Source organism: Melanerpes formicivorus, unplaced genomic scaffold (genome assembly GCF_026170545.1).
Source record: "Melanerpes formicivorus ecotype bairdi unplaced genomic scaffold, bMelFor1.0.p_v2 SCAF_95, whole genome shotgun sequence".
In the NCBI taxonomy this organism is placed as follows: domain Eukaryota; kingdom Metazoa; phylum Chordata; class Aves; order Piciformes; family Picidae; genus Melanerpes; species Melanerpes formicivorus.
Window position 1 is genome coordinate 220,915 of NW_027142447.1, and position 21,098 is coordinate 242,012.

Sequence of the window (21,098 nt, forward strand, 5' to 3'; positions counted from 1 at the left end):
GATGACACGCTCACTTTTTGTAACCTGCCTTTCAGAAATGCATTTCTTGTGGGGTTTCTAATTCAGATTATTTTAATCTGTGATGGAAATACTCTGCTTCCCATAGATGTGAGCATTGATGCACAGAGATAGCAAATAGAGATATGCAGCCAGTGTGCAGGTCATGGATAAGTAAAACACAACATTGGACATGATGATCTTGAAGGTCTCTTCCAACCTGCTTTATTCTATTCTATTCTTTCATTGGGTCATCACTTCACTCTTCTAAATGTCCTGGTAGAATGTAGAATAGAATAGAATTAACCAGGTTGGAAAAGACCTTTGAGATCATCAAGTCCAACCTATCACCCAACACCATCTAATCAACCAAACCATGGCACCAAGTGCCTCATCCAGGCTCTTCCTAAACACCTCCAGTGATGGTGACTCCACCACCTCCCTGGGCAGCACATTCCAATGGCCAATCTCTCTTTCTGGGAAGAACTTCTTCCTAACCTCCAGCCTAAACCTCCCATGGCACAACTTGAGTCTGTGTCCTCTTGTTCTGGTGCTGGTTGCCTGGGAGAAGAGGCCAACCCCCACCTGTCTACAGCCTCCCTTCAGGTAGTTGTAGAGAGCAATGTGTTTTTCTCACTACTGATTTCTGTTGCACAAAGGTAGGACCTGCTTTCTGGCTGTGCTGCAATTACTTCTCTTCATTTTGCAAATCCATAGGTCTGATTAATCAAGACATTAGTCACCTATTTGTTTTAATGAATGAAAAGATAGCAGTTTAAAACTGTTTTACTAGGTAGTACTTAAATAAGCTGCTATATGCTTCTGGCCCCTCCAAAGAAAGAATGAATTAAGTTGTGTGACCAGTTGGAAAGATAGCAAAATACTTCCACACCATGTTTTATTTACCATTCTTAGTTCTCACAGGCTCTGTCATTTCAGTTTACCTGTGGCCAACCTGCTTCTCCTACAGAAAGCCATTAGCTAAGTACAGGCTTGATTGTGCATTTCTTGTTTTCCTAACTCTCTCTTTACCTTTTGGCAGGAACTAAAATGTTGAATCATGTCTTAAACATCTGTGAAAAAGATGGCACTTTTGACAACATCTATCTGTAAGTAAACAACTTCCCTCTGGTTTTGGAGAGGTGATAGAGGGAGCAAAAGGAGGGGGATCCAAGATCAGGATCAGGTGGCTCAGTTGGTAGTGCTTCAGACCCTTAATGGGAAGGTTGTGAGGTCAAGCCTGCAGTTGGCAGTAATGTCCTCCCTACTCTAGTCATGAGGTCTGTGGTGACAGGTTGGACTTGATGATCTTTGAGGTCCCTTCCAACCTTAAGAATACTGAACATTTAAGTATGTGTTTAAGTGGGGTCATGGGACCTCTTGTAAAGTACAAGGGAGAAAGCTGGGCCTCATGTCCAGGGTCTGAGGTGACCTAATTGTGGCCTTCCAGTATCTGAAGGGGGCTACAAGAAGGCTGGGGAAGGACTGCTCAGGATCTCAGGGAGTGATAGGACTAGGGGGAATGGAATGAAGCTGGAGGGGGGTAGATTGAGGCTGGAGGTGAGGAGGAAGTTCTTCCCCATGAGAGTGGTGAAGCCCTGGAATGGGTTGTCCAGGGAGGTGGTTGAGGCCCCATCCCTGGAGGTGTTTAAGCCCAGGCTGGCTGAGGCTGTGGCCAGGCTGATCTGGTGTGGGGTGTCCCTGCCCATGGCAGGGGGGTTGGAACTAGATGATCCTTGTGGTCCCTTCCAACCCTGCCTGATACTATGATGTCCTGGGCTGCTTGTGTGATGCTCAGAAAACCAAAAGCTTGCATGTTTTAGGACTCCTGCAAATTTGCTGAATTTGAAAGTAGTTTGGCTAGAAAACTATGTTCCATAGCAGAATTAAACAATATGACTGAAAAAAAACCCAATTGTTCAAGACTTTGGGTGGCTTTGGGGTTTGGCCATATAGTGACATCTTCAGAATGGAAATTACACCAAGTCTTTCTTGCAGTTTTGATGCATTTGCTGTATTTCTATGATAGTGTTGTGTGGGACAGAACATCAGATCAGAGGTGCTTGAAAGCACTTTGTTCATGTCCAGTAGCAAGGCCCAACTGCTTCACAGTATCACCAACGTTGGAAGAGACCTCAAAGATCATCAAGTCCAACCTGTTACCACAGACCTCATGACTAAACCATGGCTCCAAGTGCCACATCCAATCCCCTCTTGAACATCTCCAGGGATGGTGACTCAACCACCTCCCTGGGCAGCACATTCCAATGGCTAATGACTTGCTCAGTGAAGAACTTTCTCCTCACCTCCAGCCTAAACTTCCCCTGGCACAGCTTGAGACTGTGTCCTCTTGTTCTGGTGCTTATTCCCATTCTTACACTCTGCCAGGTCAGCTGTTTGTGCAGCAACACAGTAAACTAGGTCAATGACCTGACTCAGCTGGGGAAGGTGTTCTCAGTTTTGTTTCTGGCTGCTGTTCTCTTGTGGGTCTGTCTTTGTTGTTTTTTTTTCTCCCTGTTGTGGCTTTGGTTTGTGGTGGTGGTTTTTTTTTTCCTGTTTGTTTCTTTTGTTTTGGAGGGGTGAGAGGAACTGGGGTTGGCTTCATGTGTAATTGTTTAGGGTTTTGTTTGTTTTAAATCAACTGCATAAGGACTTGGCAGGCATTGGAACAAGCGCTGGGCTAGAAGACAGGGCTGCTTTAAGGAGCACTGCAATCCTATGGAAATAGAGCTTGAAATCCACACATACTAAAGCTTGGCCTCCCCTTGCTGCTGGCTGCACACTTCTTCCTGTGCATTAGTGTCTTTGGTTACCAAGTGAGCTGATGTGGCTTTACATGAGTGCAGGCACAGCACACTGTTAGGGTTACTCCCACAGCAGGTACAGCTTGGATGAACTTATGCTGCTATAGAACTGCACCCTGCCAGGACTGTTGAAGATGCTTAGTGAGTTTCACACACTCATGTAACTATAAATGGAGTGACTTCCTCCTCAGGCTTAGCCCACTTCTGCCAAGGAGGTAAAAACTCTTCCAAGCCCTGTATGTTGTAGCTTTGTTCTGTCCCTGCAGGAGGAAGAGGTGTTTTAAAGAGGAATTTGCATGAAGCTGCTTTTAACTTGTATTTGCTCTGCCTCAGAAGAGGTAGTACTAAACTCCCTCTCAGATGTCTGCTAGTTGGCATAAGCTTTCCCTTTCCCTTTTGCACATACTGTGTGCACAGTGAAGGAACTGTTGGCTGGTGTTAAAGCAGAAGACATTTCCTTTGTAGTTTTTTCTTTCCACTTCCCAGAGCAGGATTCTGGGATGACAGTAAATAGCCCACAAAGCTGGATTATAACACAGCTCCTTTAGTGGCCTGTTGAATTTATTGCTACATCTGCTGCTTGTGCATCTTCTGTTTGAATGGCTTGTGCTGCTTAGCACCCGACTTGATAGCAGTGCTTACATTTGCCATTACCATGAAGTACCCTTTGAGCTATGTGCTGCTAGTGGGGCTTAACACTAAGATCTTTTGTTTTGTTCTGCTGTTGCTTCCAGAGTTACTTTGGTTATGCAGTATGTTGTCATGACAAAGTGATTCATAGGCTTGTGCAGCATCCCCTGAATTCTGAGAGTGTGTAGTGAATGCCTTTTGCTGAGGCAAACATCTTTTTCTTTTTTCTCTGTTTGACAGAACCTGTGCAAAAAAAACCCAAAAAGCCCTAGTCACTTAGAATGAAGAACTGGTCACTGTTTGCTTTGGAGGCCTCTTGGAATATGCTAGCAAGATCAGTGGGGGAGATACAGACATAAGGGTGAAAGGCCTTCATAATCCATAGAGCTTCTTTCTGCTGCTGTAGCTTTTTGTGAGGAGACAGGAGTACTTAAAAGTGAGCAAGGAGTTAAAATTTTGTTCAATCATATGGTCATCTGAGAAGTGCAGGGTCCTGCAGCTGGGTCAAGGCAATCCCAGGCACAAATCCAGGCTGGGCAGGGACTGGCTGGAAAGAAGCCCTGAGGAGAGAGACTTGGGGGTGCTGGGGGAGGAGAAGCTCAACAAGAGCTCTGTGTGCACTTGCAGCCCACAAAGCCAATCAGATCCTGGGGCTGCATCAGGAGAAGTGTGGCCAGCAGGGCAAGGGAGGTGATTCTCCCCCTCTGCTCAGCTCTGCTGAGACCCCACCTGGAGTACTGCCTCCAGTTCTGGAGCCCCTATTCCAAGAGGGATGTGGAGGTGCTGGAAAGTGTCCAGAGAATAGCCACGAGGATGATCACAGGGCTGGAGCACCTCTCCTGTGAGGACAGACTGAAGGAGTTGGGGCTGTTCAGTCTGGAGAAGAGAAAGCTCTGAGGTGACCTCATTGTTGCCTTCCAGTATCTGAAGGTAGCCTACAGGAAGGCTGGGGAGGGACTGCTCAGGATCTCAGGTAGTGATAGGACTAGGGGGAATGGAATGAAGCTGGAGGTGGGGAGATTGAGGCTGGAGGTGAGGAGGAAGTTCTTCCCCATGAGAGTGGTGAAGCCCTGGAATGGGTTGTCCAAGGAGGTGGTTGGGGCCCTGTCCCTGGAGGTGTTTAAGGCCAGGCTGGCTGAGGCTCTGGCCAGGCTGGGTTGGAACTAGATAATCCTTGTGCTCCCTTCCAACCCTGAAAGATACTATGATACTAAGTGTCACTACAGGAAGTTAAAATCTCCTCTACAGTGTAATTTTGCTATATATTTTCATAAAACATCTACCACTTTGAATAAGAAAAATGGAAACTGCTGATCTGAAAATGCTTCACTGCTTCTGCTGTTTATTCCTTAAAAGAGCTTTACTGAGGGGAAGCATTTGCCACTTCCCCAAATATTGGCCTTTGGTCATCCAGGAGTTATGCTGATACAGGCCAGCGGCATCCTGGCCTGTATCAGGAGCAGTGTGGCCAGCAGGAACATGGAAGTCATTCTGCCCCTCTACTCAGCACTGGTTAGGACATACCTGGAATCCTGTGTTCAATTCTGGGCCCCTCAGTTGCTGGAACGGTTCTGGAGAAGGGCAACAAACTGGGGAGGGGTCTGGAGCACAGCCCTGTGAGGAGAGGCTGAGGGAGCTGGGGTTGCTTAGCCTGGAGAAGAGGAGGCTCAGGGGAGACCTTCTTGCTCTCTACAACTACTTTAAGGGAGGTTGTAGCCAGGTGGGGGTTGGTCTCTTCTCCCAGGCAGCCAGCACCAGAACAAGGGGACACAGTCTCAAGCTGTGCCCAGGGGAGGTTTGGTCTGGATGTTAGGAAGAAGTTCTTCACAGATTGGCCATTGGAATGGGCTGCCTGGGGAGGTGGTGGAGTCACCATCACTGGAGGTGTTCAGGAGGAGACTTGATGGGGTGCTTGGTGCCATGGGTTAGTTGTTTAGTTGGGTTGGATTGGTTGATGGGTTGGATGTGATGATCTTAAAGGTCTTTTCCAACCTGGTTTATTCTATTCTATTGCCCATTGGGATGTGCTGCCCAGGGAGGTGGTGGAGTCACCATCACTGGAACTAGATGATCCTTGTGGTCCCTTCCTACCCTGAATGATACTATGAAGTGTTTGGGAGGAGACTGGATGATGCACTTGGTGCCATGGTTTAGTTGATTATCACAGTATCACTAAAGTTGGAAGAGACCTCGAGGATCATCGAGTCCAACCTATAAACATCATATTAGATGGTGTTGGTGATGGGTTGGCCTTGATGATCTCTGGGGTCTTTTCCCACCTTGCTAATTCTATTGTATGTGTTAGCTCAGGATTGATTTGGGAAGGCTAAAACTTCCAGTCCTGCGCTTACAGCGTTGTTGCTGTCTGTGTCTAGCTAGCTCCTTTTATCTTGCCTTTAACCCTTCCGAGTGTGAAGGCGGGATGTGCTGACGCCTGTGCGCGTCTGTTCCAGGCACGTCCAGATCAGCAACGAGTCCGCGATTGACTTCTACCGGAAGTTTGGCTTTGAGATCATCGAGACGAAGAAGAACTACTACAAGCGGATAGAGCCGGCGGACGCGCACGTGCTGCAGAAGAACCTCAAGGCCCTTTGTCTGGGCCAGAACGCAGAGGTGCAAAAGACCGACAACTGAGCAAAACCCCAACGAACACTTTCTTGCACTTGCTTGTCGCCAAATAAGGAAAGAGAGGCCTCTTGACTTTTTTTTTTTCCTCTGTTTTGTTTTGGTTTTTTTGTTTTAACTCCACCCCTCCATCCTCTCTCTTTTGATTCTTTCCCTCCTCCTTTCTTTACCTCTCTCCAACAATGTAATGCTTCTTCCAAGGATCGTCCGATCGCGGTTGGGGGTTTTGGGTTGTTTTGGGTCGGTTGTTTGTTTGGGTTTTTTTCCCCCCCAAGTTCCCCTTTCTCTTTTGTTGGGGTTTGGTTTTATTTTTTGGGGGGGAGGGGCTTTTCTTTGGTTCTGATGGGGTTGGGGGGAGAGGTGTGGAGAGAACTTTTCAGTTTGAGGTGCGGAGGGCTTGAGCAGGGCGTCCTGACGACAAGCGTCCTTCAGAACGATCTCTTTTCGGTAAGCAGAATGTAAATCCAGTGGGGGGCAAAAAGGAACAGCAATATCTTGTCCTTTGACTCCTACATTTAGTGTGTCTTTTTTGTTATAACCTACAGGGTACTTTACCCCCCCACCCCCCACCATCTTTTTGAATGTTGCTTCAGTACTTCCCACTCTTCCTTTTCATTTTCCCCTGCCTCCAAGAAGTATGTTTAGTTCTTCCCAATAGTTTTGAGTATGGCTCTTTTTTTTCCCCCCCCTCTCTATCTCTTGCTGAGAAGGGTGGGCTACTTTACCACACCTTTTCACTCTGCCTGGGCTGACCTTTTTGAATGCTTTCTTTTGTTAAATACTCCTCACCCAAGCTGGTGCTACACTTCTTAACTGACTGAGAGGAGGGTTTAGAGTGGTCTTTGATTTTTTCTTCTTCTTCATTTACTTAACTCCCAGCAGACTTCTGCCAGAGTAAGAGCTAGATCTGGTGCTGGCATGAGTAACATGGTGAAACTAGGAATCCTGAGGCAAGAGCCTTGCTTTGAAAATGGGTGAAATGCTGTAGGGCTCATTGAGAGTTAGCTTTTTTTTTAGGTGTTGTTGGGGTAGGAAAAGTGACTGTGACCACCTTATGTGTTTTGATTACAGAGGGCAAGCACCTATCTCCAGGTAAATTTTAACAGCTACCAAATCTGTTGTGACACCTCTGAGATGAGGCAAGGAAACCAGGCAGCAAGGCTGAAAAGGCAACCGTGAATCTGACCCCCTAATCACATAGTTTTGCAGGGGTCTCCTGGCTCTGCTTGGGATTGGCTTTGGTTTGCTGTGTTTATGTGCTCCTTTGGGAGGAGGTGGTGAAGAGCTGCACAGTTTGGTCCTCTTATTTTCCCTTTCCCTCTTCAATGGTAACAATGCAGTTCTCATCTCATGAGAGGGTGTCCATGGAGCACCAGAGAAAGTGGAATCTATTAGAGCATTTAATGGGTTTGGAAAATAGGCTGACTGGCTGCTTCCTGGTACTGTAACCTCAAAGCAACAGTGAACTCTACTAAGCTCTGCTTTGCATCTTTTCATGCTTTGTTTGCTGCCTATCAGTGCTCCTTTCTGGGCACTGTTGCCAGCGATTTTTATGTATGCCAATACAAATACCAACTCGAGCTTGGGGCTCTTCTCCAAGCACCTGGGAAAGTGCACTGAGCTGAGACAACACCAAGCTTCCCCATCCCCCAAGTAGATAATTGAACTGCATTCCTTTCCTGGTTTGTTTTATCAAGTTCAATCTGCACCTTGTTTTGAAAGCCTCCAACCTATAGCACATTGCAGTGCACATCTGGTTAGTAGGTGCTGTCCAGTCAGTTGAGGGTGACTGGGGAACCAAGGATTTCGAGGTGGGAGTTGTGGTGAGGCAAGTGACGGCACCCCTCATTGCACATTTTGTGGTCTTGGATGCCCTAGGGGTGACTAAATGAGCTGCTCCAGCATTACTCGACCTTACCCAGTGTTGGTTGGAGTGCACCTCGACAGACCTATGCTGGAAAACAGTTACTTTATTTGCTGGGTTTGCACTAATTGAGTCTTGCAGATGGGCAGATCGTTAACAACAAAAGCCCTTCTGCATGGCCTGAGCACCTGTGTTGGCAACACTCAGTGGCAGACTCTGGCTAGAAAGGTGCAAACGGTTTCCTCAGCCAGGGGCAGCCTAGTTCTGACAAAAGCTTCTTTTCAGTACTGCTAGGACCGGCTCGTGCTGGTTTTGTTGTCAGTTCCAGCATCCTTCTACAAGGGGATGTGTTGAAGCACAATTAGCTTGTCATATGCCAACATAGTTTCCCTGGCCATCTGTAGACCGGGAGAAGTATGTGGAGGGGGAGAGAGAGAGATAATATTTGTATCCTGGGATGTTCATGCAGCACAGCTGTAACTCAGACCATAGCTGCCTCTGGTGCCAAGCAAAGTGCTCTTCATTCTTCTAGAACTAAGTGGTAAATGTTTGGGTGGGGTAGATGGGTGTGGGGATATGAACTCTTAGGATTTGCTGTTGTCGTAGGCTTCCACAAATCAGTGTGTTTCACAAGAGAGTTTTCCTTCAGGTTTAAAAGTACAAGTCTGATGTCTCAACTTACTTGGATTAACCTTTGTTTCTGTTGTCTCTCTTTTTTCTTTTCTTCCTTCTCTTGTTTTGCTTTGGGCTGCCATCATTCTATGAATGTATCCCTGAAACCAGTTCTTAAAGCTCCTCTTTCACAGCAAACCTGCCTGGTTGTACCTTCTGATGAAGTGTTTTGTAGGAGGTGGAAGAGAGTCGCCACAAATCTGAGGCTCCTTTTTCCCCAGACTGTTAATCCTGGAGAACGGTTGTTGAATCTTGGATTCGAGGTTTAATCTAGATCTTGTAGAAAGCTCTGTTCCCTGTGCATGGATGAGAGAGAGAGAGTGTGAGGGACAGGAGTCCCCAGTGAGAGAGTTGTGTTTTATTCATCTATCAGCTATGAGTGTGGGAGGAGAATGCTGTATCTTAGTGCAGCGCTGACACGGAGATTGTATGAAGTTACTGCAGAGAACTTCAGTTACTTTTGGTTGGTGCTGCAGCAGGACCTCCTTTTAGCTTGGAAACATCATCTTAGGAGCAACTAATTGTTCTTTTTGTAGAGTTGAGAGCTTCAGTGGGGGGAGGAGGGGGGGGAAACCACCACCACCACCACCACCAAACAAAACCAAACCACCAGCATCGCTTCCTGTTCTGGATGAAGATCTAGCAAGAAAACTGTCTGCAATTAACAGGCTTTAGAGTTGAAATTGTGTATATAAGAGTTATTCCTCAATCTCTGCAACTGATTTGTGTTGTTTTGCTTTCTGGTTTTTTTTTTTTTCCTTTTGGTCATACAGCTGTTGAAGTATGAAGATAGCATCTACAAAAAGACTCCTCCTAGAGGAAACCATGGTACAGGGGGTGGGGGGGGAAAAAAAAGAGGATCATCCAGGAAAGGGATCCCTCATTTTGGGGGAAGGGGAAGGGAGAGACTTTTATTTTGTGTATGCAGAAACTGGCTGAGTTTACACGATGCAGCTAATGGTTAAACCTGCCAACTGACTAGGATGTACTGTTACAATCCAAACAAACTGATGTGATATTTCCTGAAGTCTTGATGGTGCCCTGTGTCCAGTAAAAATTTGATCCCCCACGTTGTTTGGGTTTTCTTTCTTTTTTTTCTTTTCTTCTTCCCCCTATGTTGTAATCCAGGGTCAGCTGCTATGCACAAAGTCTGTGTTCTGTAAAGTGTTTGCTGACTTTTGATGTTTCTTTTGACTCTGCAACTGCTTCCTGATTGTTCTTAATTTGGCTAAATCCCACCCCTGGTCTCTTGAAGGTTTAGTGGAAGGTCTGCTGTACGCAGCTCACGGATGCATTCTCAATGTTGTAAGCTCGTTTGCAGGGGGGGGAAGCAAATTCTTTCCAATGAGATGGTCCAGTTTTGATCTCTTCTCATTGCCCTTGTTGTACATCAGGAGCATGGGTTTGTTTTTCTCAATCTCTTTAGAAATACCGTTCCCAATAAACGTGCACTATTTGAGTTATGTCAGTTATGACTTGTCATGTGCTGCTTCTCTCTTTTGTTTTTTTTCCTTGGCAGTCCAGCTGCATCCCTCTGAAATCAGATCTAGAAAATTCCTCAGATGTTTCCTAAACCAGAACTCAAAAGATGTCTGACGTGAGCTGCGAGTTGGGCCGATGTGATGAATGCTGTGGGTGTCGGACCCCGCTCTCCTCAGCTGTCAATCTGTTTTCCCTGAAGTTAGGAGCCTTTTCTCAGAGGTCCTCTGTCTTGTAGGCTATTGGAATGGGTTGCCCAGGGAGGTGGTGGAGTCACCACCCCTAGAAGTGTTTAAAATAGAATAGAATAAACCAGGTTGGAAGAGACCTCCAAGATCGTGTCCAACCTATCATCCAACACCACCTAATCAACTAAACCATGGCACCAAGCACCCTGTCAAGTCTCCTGAACACCTCCAATGATGGTGACTCCACCACCTCCCCAGGCAGCCCATTCCAATGGGCAATCACTCTCTCTGTGTAGAACTCCCTCCCAACCTCCAGCCTGAACCTCCCCTGGTGCAGCCTGAGACTGTGTCCTCTTGTTCTGGTGCTGGCTGCCTGGGAGAAGAGACCAACCTCTGCCTGGCTACAACCTCCCTTCAGGTAGTTGTAGACAGCAATAAGGTCTCCCCTGAGCCTCCTCTTCTCCAGGCTAAGCAGCCCCAGCTCCCTCAGCCTCTCCTCATAGGGCTCGTGTTCCAAGCCCCTCACCAACTTTGTTGCCCTTCTCTGGACACGCTCTAGCTCTGGATGAGGCACTTGGTGCCATGGTTTAGTTGATTAGATGGTGTTGGGTGATGGGTTGGACTCGATCTGAAAGGTCTTTTCCAACCTGGGTGATTCTGTGTAAAGGAGGGAGAAGAGTAAAGTGAACTGCCCTGGAATATTTTTGCATCAGCTAGTGAGCAGCCTCCAAACAGATGAATCATCAAGAGCCCTGTGGTTTGGCCTTCACATGCTCTTTCCAAGTGTTCAAATGAATTGCTACCTGTTGCAAATCTTGGTAAGAGTCTTTGAAAAACTATGGTCTATACTTGCTTTTTGTTTTGGTGTTCAAGAGGGGATTGGATGTGGCACTTGGTGCCATGGTCTAGTCATGAGTCTGTGGTGACAGCTTGGACTCGATGATCTTTGAGGTCTCTTCCAACCTTGGTGATACTGTGATACACTAAAAGCAATTGGTGTTAAATATGCAAGTATTCTTCCATGCTGGCTTTCCTTAGAAGGGTTATTTAAGTAAAACTTAGTTCTCTTCTCAGCTATTTCAATCTCTTCTGTTTCAGTCTTCTTTCTTTTTGCCTGTAGTTTCCCTTTGCTCCAGTCCTGCTTGGAAGTGTGGTTTATGAAGTGATAAATTTGCACTGTGAGACAGTTTCTAGGGAAAAAGATATATTGCCCTAAGTATTCTGTAGCATGTTTATCAGCTCCTTGAAAATGCTCTGGAAGCTGTTCTATCAATAGATGAAGTTGCTGCATTCATTAGGCCAGCATGCAAAAGCAGAGCTTGGGCTCTGATACTTGACTGTGGTCTTAAACTGCTGCTACCATCTGTCTTCTGTGACCTCTGCTGGAAGGCCTGGAAGGAACAGCTGGAGAACTGCTACCAGGAGTGCAGCCTTCATCACTCTGGCCTCACAAGCAGCTGTAGAAGCTGGAAAACTTCTGCTGTGCTTAAACTGCCACAGCTGTTCTCCAAACCACGCAGCTCTTGTAGATCTCTCATGTTGCTTTTTCTCCACCTCCATCCCAGTCACACCTACAGTTGTAGGCAATTCAGTTACTCCTTTATATGGAAACTAGCAGATTACCCCTGACTGCTCTTGTTGCCCTTTCCCAAAGCTTTGCTGGTCCCAACAGGGTTTTGAGACTGGCTGTTCCATTCCTCTCACTGTATTCTGAAGTTGGTTATTCATGGGATCCATGTAATAACTTAGGATGTGCCACTATCTGTTACTTAAGTCTGCTTTATCTTACTGAGGAGATTATTTAAAGAACAGTTACCATGCCAGGATCTGTTGAGTGGCAAATTAACTCACTCACTGGGGTTGGTGGGGGTTTTCCCCAGTGTGTGAATCACCCTGTTTGCCTACACCAGATAAAACATGCAGTTACACACAGGTCATTCCTCATTATCTTGACTGATCCCCAGCTCATTTTCCCCTCACTACTTCCTTTTTAATAAAGCACTGTTGAGAGTATAGACCCCAGCCCCAATCTTTCACTCCATGGTTGACCTCCCCCTAGTGTGAAGACTGGTATTTTATTTCATAGTATCATAGTATCATTCACGGTTGGAAGGGACCACAAGGATCATCTAGTTCCAACCCCCCTGCCATGGGCAGGGACACCCCACACTAGATCAGCCTGGCCACAGCCTCAGCCAGCCTGGCCTTAAACACCTCCAGGGATGGGGCCTCAACCACCTCCCTGGACAACCCATTCCAGGGCTTCACCACTCTCATGGGGAAGAACTTCCTCCTCACTTCCAGCCTGAATCTCCCCACCTCCAGCTTCATTCCATTCCCCCTAGTCCTAGCACTACCTCAGATCCTGAGCAGTCCCTCCCCAGCCTTCCTGTAGCCCCCTTCAGATACTGGAAGGCCACAATGAGGTCACCTGGGAGCCTTCTCTTCTCCAGACTGAACAGCCCCAACTCCTTCAGTCTGTCCTCATAGGAGAGGTGCTCCAGCCCTCTGATCATCCTCCTGGCCCTTCTCTGGACACCTTCCAGCACCTCCACATCCCTCTTGGAATAGGGGCTCCAGAACTGGAGGCAGTACTCCAGGTGGGGTCTCAGCAGAGCTGAGCAGAGGGGGAGGATCACCTCCCTTGCCCTGCTGGCCACACTTCTCCTGATGCAGCCCAGGATCTGGTTGGCTTTGCAGGCTGCAAGTGCACACTGAGAGCTCCTGTTGAGCTTCTCCTCCACCAGCACCCCCAAGTCTCTCTCCTCAGGGCTGCTTTCCAGCCAGTCCCTGCCCAGCCTGGATTTGTGCCTGGGATTGCCTCGACCCAGATGCAGGACCCTGCACTTTCTCTTATTGAACTTCATGAGGTTGGCTTGTGCCCACCTCTCCAGCCTGTCCAGGTCCCTCTGGATGGCCTCCCTTCCCTCCAGCTGTCTGCTGCACCACACAGCTTGGTGTCATCAGCAAACTTGCTGAGGGTGCACTCAATGCCACTGTCCATGGCACCCACAAAGATGTTGAACAAGCCTGGTCCCAGGGCTGATCCCTGAGGGACTCTGCTTGTCCCTGGCCTCCCCTGGGACATGGAGCCATTGACAGCCACTCTTTCCCTGCCCCCTTCCCTGTGATTTCTCTCTTGTCAGCACTCCATCCCTGTGAGGATGCTGTCCTCTGATCCTGTACTAGCCTAGATTACTGAAGAGCTTTGGGACAGGCACCTTTTACTTGAAGTCCTGTTGACTAGCTATCCAACCTACCTGTGAGCTGGGTGTTGAACTCTGTTCCTGCCAATATTTTTCCCCCTGTAACAGTTCTCCAAGTCTGTTCAGTGCATCTAGTCCAGATGCTTTGTATGGAACATACTTTGTATGGAAGCTCAGTATTGCTTATGTGCTTTTGCCTCTAGAAAAGTATCACTGAAACTAGGCAATGGAAAGGTCACTTTTTCCTTGTCTTTTTATCCTGACTTCCTCTTCCTCCAGGGCTAACCCTCCCGTCCCCCAGTGCTATAAAAGCATTCAGTTTTGTTACCCTCTTGCCTAAAGGCTAAGCTTCTGAGTGTATGGCCTGCAGTCCAAGAAACCTCTGCATGTGGGGGAAGCAGCACTGTCCAGTCTGCTGATCACTGTTCTGACAGCTGCTGTGCACAGGCTTAGGCTGTTGCTGTCCACTACTGAATCCAAACCTGTACTGCAGCCAAGTATCATAGTATCATTCAGGGTTGGAAGGGACCACAAGGATCATCTAGTTCCAACCCCCCTGCCATGGGCAGGGACACCCCACACTAGATCAGCCTGGCCACAGCCTCATCCAGCCTGGGCTTAAACACCTCCAGGGACAGGGCCTCAACCACCTCCCTGGACAACCCATTCCAGGGCTTCACCACTCTCATGGGGAAGAACTTCCTCCTCCCCTCCAGCCTGAATCTCCCCACCTCCAGCTTCATTCCATTCCCCCTAGTCCTATCACTACCTGAGATCCTGAGAAGTCCTTCCCCAGCCTTCCTAATGTCTTCATTCAAAAAAGGCTCTCAAATTAAGACAATGTAAAATGAAGCTGCAGAAGCTCTTCCTCTTCAGCTGTCACACCAGCAGCAGATCATCTCAGCATGTCCATATTTGTGCAAAACCTGCTTGCTGGTTTGTTTGGTTTTGTTTATTGGGGTGTTTTTGTTTAAGAAGCTGCCTTGCCCTGAAGATGATCAGAGGGCTGAAGAACCTCTCATATGGGGACAGGCTGAGAGTGTTGAGGCTGGTCATCTTGGGAGGATAGGTAGCTCTGGGGGAGACCTTACAGCAGCCTTCCAGTACCTGAAGGGGGCCTGCAAGAAAGCTGGGAAGGGACTTTTTCCAAGGGCTCATGGTGATAGAATGAGAGAGAATAGACTGAAGCTTGAAAAGGGTAGATTTAGACTGGATATTAGGGAGAAGTTCTTTACTGTAAAGGGTGGTGAGACACTGGAACAGGTTGTCAAGGGAGGTTGTGGATGCCCCTTTCCTGGAGATGTTCAAGGCCAGACTGAATGAGGCCTTTAGCAGCCTCATCTAGTGGAAGGTGTCCCTGCCTGGGGAGGTGGAGGGGGGTGTTGGAATTAGGTCTTCAAGTACCTAACACTATACTAGTAATCTGAAAAACTGAGTTCAAACAGGCCACAGCAGAGGAAGGGGGCAGAAGGTAAATTTAGTTTGGCTGCTTTGGACAGGGGGTGTGACTTATTAGTGACAACCTACACTGAAAAAGTACACTCTCCTTCAAAAGGAGAAAAAAAGACTTGCAAAGCATGGTTGATGTTTGAAGAAATTGACCCAGGGCAGGGATTTCAGATTGTTCTTCTGGTTTGGTTGTCTAATGTCAGGTTGAAAGAAGAAATGAGCATTTATGTTTATACCTCACACTGTGAGGTTGGTATTTGCAGCAACTTCACAGCAGCCACAGATTTCTTCCCAGGGGTCTTCCACTGAATGTCAGATGGAAGATTATCTTCTAAGCAGCAGCCATCCAAAGTTAAATGTGTGAGGGGTTGTGTTTTAACTGCCACTGTGACACATTTCAGCAGCAGAAAGGTTCTCTTTACACTCTGTGTTGTATTTTAACAAAGTGTTTTGGTTCAGGGTGCTGAGAGGGAAAAGGTAGCTATGTTTTCCTTTAAAGCCTGAACAGCACAGCTCTGACTCTTGTGGAGAGAAAAAGCTTTGCAAGCTCAACATCACCTACAGAGTACATGTAAAGTATGTCTGAGGAGTTCCAAAAAGTACCTGTTGCAGAATGGATATGGAAGGAACTATGGAGCTTGCAAATGGGAACCTACCTCAGGAGTTGCACCTGAATTACAGAGGAGTTAGAGTGAAATATCAATGCAGGTACTGGGAATTTTTGTATCACAGTATCACCAAGGTTGGAAGAGACCTCAAAGATCATCGAGTCCAACCTGTGATGGGGTTCCTAATTTAGCCAAGGGGTTCCTAATTTAGCCCTCTGCTCTGCAGAGGGACCTCGACAGACTGGACAGATGGGCAGAGGCCAACAGGATGGCATTCAACAAGTCCAAGTGCCAGGTGCTGCACTTTGGCCACAGCAACCCCATGCAGAGCTACAGGCTGGGGTCAGAATGGCTGAGAGCTCCCAAACAGAGAGGGACCTGAGGGTGCTGATCGACAGCTGCCTGAACATGAGCCAGCAGTGTGCCCAGGTGGCCAAGAGGGCCAGTGGCATCCTGGCCTGCATTAGGAATAGTGTGGCCAGCAGGAGCAGGGAGGTCATTGTGCCCTGTACTCTGCTTTGGTTAGGCCACACCTTGAGTCCTGTGTCCAGTTCTGGGCCCCTCAGTTTAGGAAGGACATTGAGACACTTGAATGTGTCCAGAGAAGGGCAACGAGGCTGGGGAGAGGCCTTGAGCACAGCCCTGTGAGGAGAGGCTGAGGGAGCTGGGATTGTTTAGCCTGAAGAAGAGGAGGCTCAGGGAAGACCTCATTGCCCTCTACAACTACCTGAAGGGAGGTTGTAGCCAGGAAGGGGTTGGTCTCTTCTCCCAGGCAAGCAGCACCAGAACAAGAGGACACAGTCTCAAGCTGTGCCAGGGGAGGTTTAGGCTGGAAGTGAGGAGAAAGTTCTTCACCAAGAGAGTAATTCGTCATTGGAATGTGCTGCCCAGGGAGGTGGTGGAGTCCCCATCCCTGGAGGTGTTCAAGAGGGGATTGGATGTGGCACTTGGTGCCATGGTCTAGTCCTGGGGTCTGTGTTGATAGGTTGGACTCGGTGATCCTCAAGGTCCTTTCCAACCTAAGTTATACTGTGAACACTTAGCTTAAGCTCTCATTTACTTTATGAGGAAGAAGAATGAAGAGTCTTACTTGCTAGAACCTAAATAGGCACAGTGTGTCCCACAGCTTGCACTGAAAACAGCTGCGTCTGTTAATGGATCAATTACAGCTCCCGCAGTAGGGCAGGTCCCTGCTAAACAGCTGCCTGCTCTAAAGCTTTGGACAGTCTTGAGCTAGCTGCTTTGTGGGGGTTTCTTCTTTGTGTTTTGTTTTCTCTCAAATGTTTTGACCCTCCCCCACTTCAAGATAGACGTTACTGGTAAAAGTATTTATCTTTTAGGATCATAGATGAAACAAGGTTGGAAAAGACCTCAACTATCATCAGATCCAACCTGTCACCCACGACCTCCTCACTACTAAACCACGGCCCCACGTGCCACGTCCAGTCCCCTCTTGCACGTCTACCCACGCCTCCGAGGGAGGCTGTGTGCTATTGTCAAGGAGCTAAAAGGGAGATCAGCTTCTTGTGGATGATTCCTCGGCACCTGAGCAGCTGCATTCAACGTTCAGCCCTGACCGCCGGCCCCTGGGTGAAGTTTTCTCCTTCAATCCCGCCTCTGTCCCGCTGCTGCTCTGAAAGGATGACATTTTACCCCTGAACTTTGCACCATCCTTGAGTGGCTTTCTTGGTTGTTTTTTTTTCTGGGGTGTGTGTCGTGTTGGGGTGTTTTTACCGGCCAGCCCTGCACGTTCCTGCCTCCTCTCCCATCGCTGAGTTTAAGCCGTCCAGAGGTCACCCAGGGCCGCGGCCGGACTTTCTTAAAGCTCCATCGCCGACGGGAGGTCCCGGCAGCTGCGGCGCTTCAGACGGCCGCCGGCAGGAAGGAAGGAACAAGCGAGAAGGACAGCGAGACGGGGCCCGGCCACCAGTAAAGGAGCGCTGGCAGCCTGCGAGGGGTAGAGCGGGCGGATCTCAGCGGCCGCGGAACAGGCAGCTGCGGCCGGCGCTGGGTAACGCGGCCGCTTCCCCCTTAACGACTCCCGCCCGCCTCTCGACCCTCGGCTTTTCGCTTCCATTGGTCGGCTGAGGTGCCGCTCTGCGGCACTTCCTCTTTCGGCCACCTCAACTTATTGATGGCGCACACGCCAGTCTCAACCTCCCTGCTTTTTGATTGGGCCGCCCCGCCAATGTTTGTGCTGGCGATTGGTCCGTGCCGGCTCCGCCCCGTCCAGTTTCGGCAAGCAACGCCTTCCCCTCTCATTCTGCCCTTCCTGATTGGCCTGGGGGGCGCAACGCTTGCGCTGGGATTGGCTGACCCGAGCCGCGCGTGCGAGCAGCAGGGTGGGCTGCGCGGGAGGTCGGGGAAAGGCGGGGGGATGGAAGCGGAGGCAGCGGCGGAGCGCTGACACCGGCTGTCCGCTCGGAGGATGGTCCCCGCCGTGGGGCTGCCGCCGCTCACCCCCCCTGTGAGTGCCGAGCGCTGCCGCGGGGGTGGGCCCGCTGCCCGCGCTCGGAGCGGAGTCTGGTGAGCGGGAGGGGGGAAGAGGAGGAGGAGGGGTGGGCCGAGGAGCGGCCGTGGCGCTGCAGCTGGTGCCGGGGCTGAGGGGGCGCGGGACGGGGCTGGCGGTGGTCGCGGCCCGGCTCTCCCTCCCCTCCCTGGGGGCTACTGCTGCTATGAGAAGCCGGCTGGCAAAAGACGTGCCCGGGGCTTCGGACCTGTCGCTGTAGCGACGGCGGGGTCGCGGGCCCGCATCGCCCGGGGGAGCTTCGGCCTCTACGCCCCGCCGGTTCCGGAGCCGTGAGGGGACAGCGGGGAGCCGGACTGGGCCGGGGGCCGCTCCCCGCCCTTTCTCCCTTGGGCTGTCCGTGGCGGCATCACTGTGGGGGGCAGCCGGCGCCCCTTTGTCTGCTGGTGCTGCTCGGTGCGTCCAGGTGTGCCTGCCCGGCCTCCCCGTGCTCCTCCTGCTGGGGTTTGGACCGCGTAGCCGGAGCAGTCCGGGCCGCTGCAGCCCCCCGAGGGGACGGCCGGCCCTTTGTGGTGCGGCTGGTGCCTGCCCCATGGCTTCCCTGCGGGCACCGCCACAGGGAGGATGGCCGAGGTTCTGCTCTGGAGAAGTTTCTGTTGCTTCAGATGTGAGGGTTGGGATCTCCTTGACCTGCGCTGGTGAGGGCTCGAAGTGTTGGTGCATGTGATTGGGGAGAGCGTAAAGATGAAGGTGTAAGGGGTTTGGAGAGTGAAATTTTGATGATCTGAGACAACTGGCTATGAATGGCTGTTGGGAAAGCTGGCTTTGGAGGGAGCAAAAGGTGGGCACTGTTGTGCTACTGGAACACCTTTCCAGTGTAGTCCAGCCTAGGGAAGCTGCTGTGCATCACCTCTGCATGCACTTGTGTGACGTCTCCACCTGGAAGTTAGTCAGCTTCAGAGTACAGTGTGAAAGTGCAGCTCTTTAAATGAGAATTTGCTCCTTGTAAACTGCCATTTCCTCTTGGATGTGTTTGCAGTTTGGTCTCCTAAAGAAAGGTGGCTTAAGGATGTGCTCTGTCTGGTTGTTTTTCCTCCCTGGCTGATTTCAGTCAAGTTTGCTAACTACAGAGTTCTTCCAGGGAGTGAAGTCTTTAGTTCCATGAAAACCAACACCTGATAGAATGTAGAAGATTGTACTTCTTGCTCACACTAAGGACCAAGGCACCTCAAATCCCTCTCCTTGTTGCAGGTACCATGGGGTCACCTTAGTCCATCAGCATACTCATGGCTGAATGCAGCTGTAGCACATGCTGCCATCTATCCAGAGCACTTTGTAGGGAAGAAGTGGAAGTAAGATGAAGAAGAGATGAATAGGGATGCATTGATTCACTGACCATAACTACACAGAAAGTCACACAGCATTATTTTTGCATTCACATAATAGTTTGACCTCCTGTTAGGCTCTACCTAGATGTATCATTAGTAGAATAGAATAGAATTAACCAGGTTGAAAGAGACCATGATGATCATCGAGTCCAAGCTATCATCCAACACCATCTAATCAACTAAACCATGGCACCAAGTGCCTCATCCAATCCCCTCTTGAACACCTCCAGGGATGGTGACTCCACCACCTCCCTGGGCAGCACATTCCAATGGCCAATCTCTCTCACTAGGAAGAACTTCTTCCTAACATCCAGCCTGAACCTCCCCTGGCACAGCTTGAGACTGTATCCTCTTGTTCTGGTTGCCTGGGAGAAGAGACCAACCCTCACCTGGCTACAACCTCCCTTCAGGTAGTTGTAGAGAGCCACAAGGTCTCCCCTGAGCCTTCTTTTCTCCAGGCTAAGCAACCCCAGCTCCCTCAGCCTCTCCTTACAGGGCTGTGTTCTAAACCCCTCCCCTTTGTTGCCCTTCTCTGGACACCTTCCAGCAACTCAACATCTTTCCTAAACTGAGGGGCCCAGAACTGGACACAGGACTCAAGGTGTGGCCTAACCAGTGCTGAGCACAGGGGCAGAATGACCTCCCTGCTCCTGCTGGCCACACTGTTCCTGATGCAGGCCAGGATGCCATTGGCCCTCCTGGCTGCCTGGGCACACTGCAGGCTCATGTTCAGCCTACCATCAACCAGTACCCCCAGGTCCCTCTCTGCCTGGCTGCTCTCAGCCACTCTGACCCCAGCCTGTAGCACTGCATGGGGTTGTTGTGGCCAATGTGCAGAATCTGGCACTTGGATGTGTTCAGTCTCCTGCCCTTGGACTCTGCCCATCTGTCCAGCCTGTTGAGGTCCCTCTACAGAGCCTCTCTACCCTCCAGCAGATCAACTCCTGCCTCCAGCTTGGTGTCATCAGCAAATGTACTACTGATGGACTCAATGCCCTCACCCAGATCATCAGTAAAGATGTTAAAGAGCATGGGGCAGTCAATGCCCTCTGAGGCTGCTGGTCGCGGTGTGTTCCCAAGAGAGCTTCCTGCTGAAATGGACATCATTTAGTTCCTGTGCATTCTTCATCTTGATCATATTTGTGAGTCCTTTTTTAAAGTGAAGTCCCTCAGGAGCACATTTGCCTGTTCTGAAGGATCTCAATCCCAGCCTGACTCTGTGTGTTGCTGGGAAAGTCAAGTGAAAACCTTCCAAGCTGCGTGGTTGAGTAGTAGAGCTTCCTTTGTGTAAGGTGATAGTAAAAGGTGTAAAGGTCACAAGTCCCCAGTTAAGAAACATTGGGCAGTGCCCAGGTTACATAATGCTGACCTAACTTGCCAGTTAAAACACAATTCCAGCTTTTCTATATGCATGTCACATGTCAGAAGTGTCCTTTGGCTTGAGCTCACAAGTGCAGCTCTGCTCTCGTGGTTTGAGTAAGCACAGAGGTGGTTGTGCTGTATGCACAGCATTGACCAACTGTGTGCACACTTGCTTTGTTTCCTGTAGCACAAGCTATGCCATTAGGCTTCTGAGCTGAGTGACTTTTGCAACCATGACATCTTTTACATCAGCCACACCGTGTGCCAGTGTGGTTCAGATCAGACAGCAGCAGGCTGCAGTGTTTCATGCTTCCTGCTGACAAGTACCTTCACATGAACTCCTGACAGGTTCATTGAGT

The 21,098-nt window shown here is 49.4% G+C and overlaps 2 protein-coding genes across 5 annotated transcripts in view; both read left to right on the forward strand.

Annotated features, from left to right (window-relative positions):
* NAA50 (N-alpha-acetyltransferase 50, NatE catalytic subunit) overlaps positions 1-10,064 on the forward strand; it is a 31,720-nt gene extending 21,656 nt beyond the window's left edge. For both annotated transcript variants that reach the window (XM_068165994.1, XM_068165995.1), the window contains exons 4-5: positions 1,040-1,106; positions 5,885-10,064. In XM_068165994.1, coding sequence (XP_068022095.1) covers positions 1,040-1,106; positions 5,885-6,065 — 248 coding nt within the window. In that variant the 3' untranslated portion in view covers positions 6,066-10,064. The remainder of the gene's footprint in view (positions 1-1,039; positions 1,107-5,884) is intronic.
* Positions 10,065-10,145: 81 nt separating this feature from the next.
* Positions 10,146-21,098, forward strand: part of USF3 (upstream transcription factor family member 3) — a 44,665-nt gene continuing 33,712 nt past the window's right edge. The window contains exon 1 of one of the 3 annotated variants that reach the window (XM_068165989.1): positions 10,146-10,223. The gene's annotated coding sequence lies outside the window, so the exon portion shown is untranslated. Of the gene's footprint in view, positions 10,224-17,888; positions 18,049-21,098 lie in introns of those variants that run through there. The other 2 variants (XM_068165987.1, XM_068165988.1) reach the window with 2 other exon arrangements.